This window comes from Pezoporus occidentalis, unplaced genomic scaffold (genome assembly GCF_034315485.1).
Source record: "Pezoporus occidentalis ecotype Australia unplaced genomic scaffold, CSIRO_AGI_Poc_V1 ctg39, whole genome shotgun sequence".
NCBI lineage: Eukaryota > Metazoa > Chordata > Aves > Psittaciformes > Psittacidae > Pezoporus > Pezoporus occidentalis.
The window spans coordinates 3089851-3099167 of NW_026915713.1; the positions used below are offsets into that span (position 1 = coordinate 3089851).

The following is a 9317-nucleotide window of genomic DNA, read 5'->3' on the forward strand; positions in this document are numbered from 1 at the left end:
AGTTAAAATCCATAAGAGGTAAATCCTGAAGATTAATGAGCAGAGAGAGTCCTTGCCAATCTACAGTGAAAAGCACTGTTAAAAATATAAGGTCAGACCAAAACATTATTTTAGAAGATTTTAATGTCCCAAACAGTCTGTCAAAGAAGTTACATAAAGCTTAAGGTTTCTACATCCATAAGGCACCTTCCTATGCAAGCACAGAAATTTTTGACCCCTACATCCCTGTTTCTGAAGCAGGGAAAACTGCTGGCCTATTTCCCAATTCCTACAAAAATTCGCTAGGATCCAGAAACTTGATTAACAATTCCTGTCTACCAAACATGCTTTGAACACAACTAACCCATCAATATCAGGCTCTTGACAAAATGCAGCTGTAATAAATTTGTTTTTAAAATGGTGGTGACAGTGTTATACTGGTGTAGTCATTGTGTGCTCTCCAAGTGATTTAGCTGACTCAGTCCTCTTCACACAGAGAGAGACAACTTTACAGCTTCTACTTCCCAGGAGGTCACTAGAGCTACTTAGTTACAAAATAATATGGGCGGAACACCAGAGTAACATGGGTGAAACACCAGCTGCCTGTTCCTGAATTTTCACAATTCCATTTCCATTTATACAAGACTGTTTCTGCTTCAGAAACTTTTTTACATAAAACAAAATGGTCACTGGATAAAATTTAGAAATAATTCTGGACTAATAAAATCAGGCACATCTTGTAATGTATCTAGCTAGTTTTTGTCGATCATGCACATGTACAGCACTTAGCTTAATATCTGGAAAGCTTTGCAGTCCATAATGGCAGGATATTTACTCTTATCATGGGGGAGCTGTCATTCAACCTAAATCTTATCAAGGTATTTGAAGACCACTCTAAATCTTAAGTCCACAAACAGTATAAAACTACCTCAGTTACACTTGGCAATGTGCCCTCTGAGCTTGGAATGACTGTTTACATCAAAAGGGAGTGATCAAAATTCTACCAGGGAATACATTAAGGGAGAATTCAGAGTCCAGAGAGAGATCCCAGAAATAAAGAAGGATGTTTGGCAAAAAAATGAGATGGAAGAAGAGCAAAAGTTGATGACAGACAAGATAGATAATAAAAAGTTGAGGTTTTTACAATTAATTCATTAATTGCTTACTTCTCATGTTAAGCCTAAAAATTATTTGCTTAACAAATAATTAGAGAAACACCTAGAATTTCTATAGTTGTAGGGATAAATTGGTGTAACTAAACAACGCATAATGGTCACAGACTATGCAAAAAAGTAGTATGAAAAAATATATTATTTAGCATGCTGGTTTAGATTCAGCAATGAGAATCTGATTTACCTAACTTTGCAAAATAAATCCAATTAGTAACATTATTTATGCCTGTTGGATAATGATTTCATTCCCTTCCTTTTAACTGGGTCAAAACACTTTGCTAAAATTAAACTCCACACATATATAAATACAACTAAATTTGTGCTTAAATACAACTAAATTTGTGCTAAGTCAAATAATAATAATAAAAAATGTATCTCAGTATAAGTTTCTGAATGATTTTGCCACAAATGAAATATCAGTATCTAGTATCTTAATGTTTCTCCTTCTTAAAATGGTTTTACCCTTTAGTTTGACTTGTGTATCTTAGTAAATAACATGACAATAAAAGAGGAAAAAAGTACATATTGTGTATTTCCATTACATATCTCATGGAAGCAAATTTCAATACAAAATTTAATTCCTCAACAGTTTTCTTAGTCTAAGATTGTTTATCTTTGTTTCAGATTGTTTAGCTTTGTAAATGGCCATTCCTTTAAGTCCGTTCAATGTTCATATTTCTTCTCATCTAATGGGGACATTGCTTAGAGAACAGAGCAACTCTCCTGCTTTTTCATCAACATAATTTTGTTTTTAAACATTTATAAGCTCTAAACCCAGCATCCTGATGTTGTAGTGAGTTCATGTTTCCAGGTCTCATCAATATAGTCAAATCCAGCAGAGAAATCATAATAATGTGATGCAGTTCTTAATTAGTGAGAGAAGAACTGACAGCAGACTCAGTGAAATATTTTAAAGAAGCCAACCTATTGAATTCCAGTTTCTTTCCGTCTGAAACAGTTTCAAACAGAAACAGAAACTATTCTTTCTATTGAAACAGTCTCCTTCTGTTTCTGTATGGTTTTCTGTGCAAATTCGAGGTGAGGAAGATGTTCTAATTAGCTTCATCTTTCATTGAACTACAGACCAGTCAGTCCAGGGGACCTACAGACCGGGGAACTACAGACCAGTCAGTCTCACCTCTGTGCCTGGCAGGATCATGGAGCAGATTCTCTTGGAAAGCATGCTAAGGCACATGAAAAACAACGAGGTGGCTGGTGACAGCCAGCATGGCTTCACCAAGGGCAAATCATGCCTGACAAATTTGGTGGCTTTCAATGATGGGGCTACAGAACTGATGGATAGGGGCAAAGCAGTTGACGTCATCTACCTGGACTCGTGCAAAGCGTTCAACACTGTCCCGCATGACATCCTTGTTTCTAAACTGGAGAGACATCAATTTGATGGATGGAGCACTCAGTGGATAAAGGACTGGCTGGATGGCCACACGAAGAGAGCTGCAGTCAATGGCTCAGTGTCCAAATGGAGACCAGTAATGAGTGGGGTCCCACAGGGTTCAGTGTTGGGACTGATCTTGTTCAACATCTTTGTCGGCGACATGGACAGTGGGATTGTGTGCACTCTCAGCAAGTTTGCCGATGACACTAAGTTATGTGGTTTGGTTGATACGCTGGAGGGAAGGGATGTCATCCAGAGGGACCTTGACACACTTGAGAGGTGGGCTGATGCCAACCTCATGAACTTTAACCATGCCAGGTGCAAGGTCCTACACCTGGGTAGGGGCAATCCTGGGCACAGCTACAGGTTGGGCAGAGAAGAGATTCAGAGTAGCCCTGTGGAGAAGGACTTGGGGTTGTTGGTCAATGAGAAACTGAACATGAGCCAGCTTCAGTGTGTGCTCGCAGCCCAGAAAGCCACTCTTATCCTGGGCCACATCAGAAGGAGTGTGGCCAGCAGGCCAAAGGAGGCGATCCTGCCCCTCTACTCTGCTCTCATGAGACCCCACTTGGAGTACTGTGTACAGTTCTGGTGTCCTCAACGTAAGAAGGACATGGAGCTGATGGAGTATGTCCCGAGGAGGGCCATGAGGATAAGGGGGCTGGAACACCTCCCATATGAAGACAGGCTGAGAAAGTTGGGGCTGTTCAGCCTGGAGAACAGAAAAATGCAAGGAGAGCTCATAGCAGCCTTCCAGTATCTGAAGGGGGCCTACAAGGATGTCAGAGAGGGACTCTTCATTAGAGACTGCAGCAATAGGACAAGGGGGAATGAGTTTAAACGTAAATGGGAAGTTCAGGTTAGATATGAGGAAGTTCTTTACTGTGAGGATGGTGAGGCACTGGAATGGGTTGCCCAGGGAAGTTGTGAATGCTCCATCCCTGGCAGTGTTCAAGGCCAGGCTGGACAGGGCCTTGGGCAACACGATCTAGTGTGAGGCATCCCTGTCCTTGACGGGGGTGTAGAACTAGGTGATCTTAAGGTCTTTTACAATGCTAACCATTCTGTGATTCTATGATTCTATGATTCTATGAATGTAAATAGCACAAGGCACAGATCCCATCCTCCTAGTCACAAACACTTAAATTATTTGAATGCAATAAGTTGTAATAACATTTAAGCATGCTGGCAATAGGAATGAGTTGACAGAGACCATGTAACATCAACATGCATAAGGTACATGATTACCTTCCTGTCAAGGTGTTGTCATTGTTTTGCTCAGTAAAGCAATAAAATCCAATTCTGTATTGTTGCCCACCAAATACCACTATAGTCTCATGTAATTATGACTGCAAGCTCTGAAAAAATCCAATCGGTCGTAATAGACCTTAGATCAGACCTGTATTAATTTTTGGTCCCTCTTGAATATAGTTTCTTGAGTTTGCTCCTATGTTTCACTAGTAAAACACATAATGCGAGTACTAGACTCATTTGAAAGCTCAATAGTAGCGAAGTTTTAAAGACTGTACTTGAATTACTTTTATGCTTTGTTGGAAGTGTCTGTATTACCACATATATGTCTCACTGCTACATCTTGCATTGTTTTATTGTGTAACAAAAGTAATTTTTTCTAAAGATACAGCTAATTTACCCATTAAGTCTTCTCATCAGACAGTGACTGCTAACTTGCCAGTAAGCAAAATACACAGTATTTTACTCCCTTAAATGACTGTTAGGTGTTGTATATCCCATTAAAGATAAAATTGCAGAAATCAGTTTTCTTAGAACAAAGATGTCATTCACTGAGTTTTCTTGTTATGTTTCTAAAAAAACATTGACTTTGATAAGTAAGATATCATGCCTTTAACCAGTTCTGTCTTTAGATCTTATATATACTTTTACTATGGTGATATTTTTCCCCTCTAATGACAATAAATATTACCAGAATAACCTCTAGAACTATCGATTTGATACATTTAAAACTTACCTTATACCAAGAAAGTGTTATTAGAGACATGTACTATTTGTACTGATACTGACAGACGTCCTGCTAAAATGGATATGAAAACACTGATGGTGTTTCTTTGCAAGGATAAGCAATTAGTTGTATTATATCACAGCCACTTTGAAAGTAGCTTTGAGAACTAATTTCTGACCATTCTTCATTTTTCTTCCTTATTTAAGTCACAAAATAAGATGCAAAAGAAGTACCCTCATAGGACAATTTCCTTTTTTCCCTGTCCACACATTGTCTGTACAATGATAGAGAAATGTCATTTTAAGGGGATGTTTTCACATATATAGAATTGATGTACAGTGGTAGTGATATTTCTTGCTTAAGTGTGACGGACATATAAAAGTTTTCCCCTTTCTTTTACCCCTCCATCTTCCCATTAAGCATTGTACTTCTTAAGAATGGCAGTGGTGTCTCTGTACAGCATGCTCAGTATCAAGAAAGGACTCAAAAAGGACTTGTCAAAAAAAAGATAAACCTAATTTTTGAAACAAACCATGTTGCTTTCGTTAGCCAATATCTAAACATGGACAATTAAGAGAACAGCATTCATTTTCCTGCATGGGCCCTCAGCACTGAGCTTTGCTATTCAAAGAAATGGGATTTAATTAAATGTCAGTTACACAGCCCCACTAAGCTCAAAGACTTATATACTTGTATTAGAACGCATGAAAGCAAAAATTTGTGATATTTATCAAGGATTCCACATGGCTTCCCTTCCCCATCTGTATCTCTGCTTCTTCTGGTCAGTTTGACATACTGTAATTTTACTGAAGTATTAAGGGAAAGAGCCCAGTGTTTGACAGGCAAACAGAGCAAATGGGAAAATACCTGCTTCTCTTCCTTGCCCTTTAGTAAGTGAGAAAAAAAAAAAAAAATCAGCTCTCCAGTTCACGGAAAAAGATTTTTTTTATGTTTGTGTGGTTCAGTTCTGATTGCTGAACCAAAACATGGTCTGTGCATTTCTGAGAAGCAATCAGAAAGAAGTAAGTGCAATTGTTAGTACTTTCCTCTTACTTATAATTGCTTACTAATTAGTTGTTTCTAATGCTATGATTGCCCGAATTTTTGTGCTTTGTTGAATTGCTTAATTCTATTAGGAAAGCCTCTAAATGAAGGAATATAATTCAAACTAGAAAACGCTAGAAATAAATTTTTGTTCTTCACACATTCTCTGTAATTTTTCCCTAATAGCCAAACTGTTATTGCTGAAAGCTATTGCTTTTTAATGAATAATTTATTTGGTGACTTGCATTAAAAACAGCTATCTCAGCCTTACATAAATGGACTTTAACCATTGTAAGACATAAGCAGGAACACCTTTATATTCTTTACGATTAGTAAATTTAATTCTTCTCTGAATTTTCTGCCTCCTTTCCTTATAAGATTAGTTTTTAAAAAGACTATTGTGATTGTGAAAGACTACATTTTTTGTTGCTGTTGTTGTTTCGATCACCAAAACTTCCATTAATTGCTTGAGTAGACACTTGAACAGTAGTTTGGCACTTTGAATTTAGAAAGCTACACCTAAGTAGTGTTTTTGAGATTCACAGAATCATAGAATCATTTCAGTTGGAAAAGACCTTTAAGATCATTGAGTCTACCTATCAACCTAAAAATGATACCAAATTATATTACCTAAGGAGAAGCTTTCATGAAAATTATCACAAGATCCCTCGACATCCTTGGAATTTAAATATGTCCTCAACTAGACTGAATACAGCTAAAGAAGGAAAGGAAAACTGGTTTTCCCTCTTTAGCCCCCTAATTATCAATTCCCAAACCAGACATGCTGCTTAAGTGGAGCTACAACCCATTATCTTTAGAAACTGTGAATCAGTGCATTGGAAGACAAACTCTTTCAGTGTCCCAGCACCTTAACTTTTAAGATCCATCATGTCTCTAAGGACAGAGTGCCCTCATATTCATCAGTTTTCTTAAAGAACTATTTCAGCTAAATCAGCACAGAAACAATTCCAAAATAGACTGCTTAAAATATAAGAGTCTACAAATGGAGAAATATGCAGGATGAAAATGAAAAAGTCAGTGCTTACCTAGAACTGAACTTTCACAGTGTCTCTTCCACTACAGGGTTCTTTTAATTAGCGGACAGACACTTAACAGTCTGTGTCCTAAAGACTGGGCTTCTCATGAAAATCTTTCCCCATTCTGGTTTCTTACAGAAGGGGATCACTGATTGAAGACCTTTTTATTCCCTTTGTATGGAAGGTTCTTCTGGTGATCTATTAAGATTTAAAGCTTCAGTCTTCCCCAGTAATTCCATAATACTTCTCAGCAGCAAAAGATTTGGGATCTTACTGTCATTTCATCAGTGTCTGTTTTCTCATGCTTTGGAAATGTAAATGGCTGAGTGTGAATCTTTCTGCCCAGGCAGTAAATAAAGACTGTTAACTAATGTAAGCAACCATAAGGCAAAAAACTATAACCACCTGTTAAGCAATATTCAAACCTGAGTGTTAAGCTTTCTCATACATTGACTCTAATACTCTATGCAGATTCATATAATGATGATTTATGCCATACACATGTGGATTTGACTCTTCACTATGAGACACAGAGTAATCTATTTGGGATTGTAAAGGACTTATGGATGACACCATAAAAGTATTTGTAGGGGGTATCACAGATGTGCATGCTTTGAAAGTCAGATCTAATTCTGTGAGCCTGTCTGCTGGTTCTCAGCCAAGTCAATTCTGCTAATATATTTGCCTTATGTGAATATTTGGAAATGGAACAGTATCTAATAACACCATTTAATTATTCCAACAATCTTATGGCTTTGGATTTTATTTGTTTTCAAGTGTCTTATCCTTTACTGAAACTTGTGTCAGCTAGCTGCCTTTTACCTGTTACCTGTTACCTTTACCATTCAATAGGCTTAATAAGAACAAACAACAATGAATAGTATGTAATTTGTATTTTAGCTCTTTAAATGTTAAAACAGAGCTTCAAAGTAAAATTAATAATCTTTGAACTATCACAGCAACTGGGAGAGGTGCCTGAGGACTGGAATAAAGCAAATATTGCTCCTGTCTTTAAAAAGGGCCTTCAAAAAGGAAGGAGGACCCAAGGAAATACAGGTTGGTCAGCCTCACTTAAGTCTCTGGGAAGGTGATGGAGCAGCTAATCCTGGAAAACACTGTCACATGCACAAAGGACAAGGATTTGATTTTGAATAGTGAGCAAGGATTCACACAGGGACAGTCAAGCTTGACCAACCTAATAACCTTGTATGACGAAATGACTGGCTTGGTAGACAAGGGGAGAGCAGTGGATATTGTCTACCTTGACATCAGTAAGGCTTTTGGCACTGTCTCCCATAGGATCCTCATAGACAAGCTGATGAAGCACGGGCTAGATGAGCAGTGAGGTGGACTGAAAGCTGCCTAAACTGCCAAGCCCAGAGGATGGTGATCAGTGTCAGGAAGTCTAGCTAGAGGCCAGTTACTAGCAGGCTAACTCAGGGGTCAGTATTGGTTCCATTTATCATCTTCATTAATGATCTGGATGATGCAACAGATCATTAAAGTTTGCAGATGGCACAGTGCTGGGGGGATATATAGAGGACCATCTTGCCATCCAGAAAGACATCAATAGGCTGGTTTTCTCCTGTCTCCTGAAGAACTGAAAGCACCTAGAAAGTGTTCTTGCAATATTACATTTCTTGAAAACAGCCCTCTGTATGAGATGCATGTCACTTAAACATCAAGGGCATAAATTATACAAATATTCCAGGGCATCTTTGTATAATTTATTGGCTATCTATGAAATGTACTCAGAATTTCCTCTTCACCAGGCCTAAACAGCTTCACACAAACCTGGAATCAAGGGGGGGTTGTTTGTTTCTCTGCTTTCTGGAACTCATCTTGGCTATTCTCACTCCCAACTGATTTCCATCTAGACAAAAATGATTTTAAAAGATCAAAAACAATTTAAAAGATTTCTCTCTTTTTGTGAGAGGAAAAAGTGCCCATTCTTTTCACAAAGTGAAAAACAAGGAAGCAAATACCCCTTCTCCAGCCCTTCAGAAGTTAATTCATTTGACATATCAGATATCCTTATATAACAGCATGTTTTAATTTGTTAAAAACCCCATTTTTATACATTTTCATCATCAACCTTTTTTTTTCTTTTTTTCCCTCTGCATTGCTCATAAGGGAAATTTAAGTAATTACATGAAGTCTCATAAACTACATACTAAACAAAAGCAGAAGGCCAGATATAGGTCACTATTTTGTCTCAGCTAAGCTGCTGAAAGGTGTCTAATGTTAAACCACATTTTGCTTCTGCTGTCTGGGAGGGAGGTGTAACATTTGCCCTGAGGGTATTCAACAACACATTCAAACTGAGAACCCTCTTCAGTTTAAAAGACACATTGTGTATTCTCTTTGAATGTAAGAATTAGAAAGTCAGAACAGGATGTTGTATTCTTATTTGCATGCCAAAATTCAAATTGTGCTCCTGACTACAGCTTATATCAAAACACTGCTGCAGACTCTGATACACAGTTCCAAAGATATTGGTATTTTTTGAATAAAGTTCTTATCTGCATGTTTTGCAGATGAGGTTTGCTAAGTAAAGCATCCTAAGAAAGGCAGCATGAAAGGGAAATAGTGAAAAAGCACATAGGAAAAAGCATGTATCTGAAACCATTTCCTTCAGCATAGACTTACTATATGGGCAGCTGACATTTTGATAAACAAGTTCAAGTATGTTAAAAACTGATCTTTCAGTT

At 37.7% G+C, this 9317-nt stretch overlaps 1 protein-coding gene across 1 annotated transcript in view; it reads left to right on the plus strand.

Moving 5' to 3' along the window:
• The window catches only part of LOC134170808 (uncharacterized), a 108177-nt gene extending 104633 nt beyond the window's left edge, over positions 1–3544 (plus strand). The window contains exon 21 of the mRNA XM_062632539.1: positions 2235–3544. Coding sequence (XP_062488523.1) covers positions 2235–3544 — 1310 coding nt within the window. The remainder of the gene's footprint in view (positions 1–2234) is intronic.
• The last annotated feature ends 5773 nt before the right edge of the window (positions 3545–9317 follow it).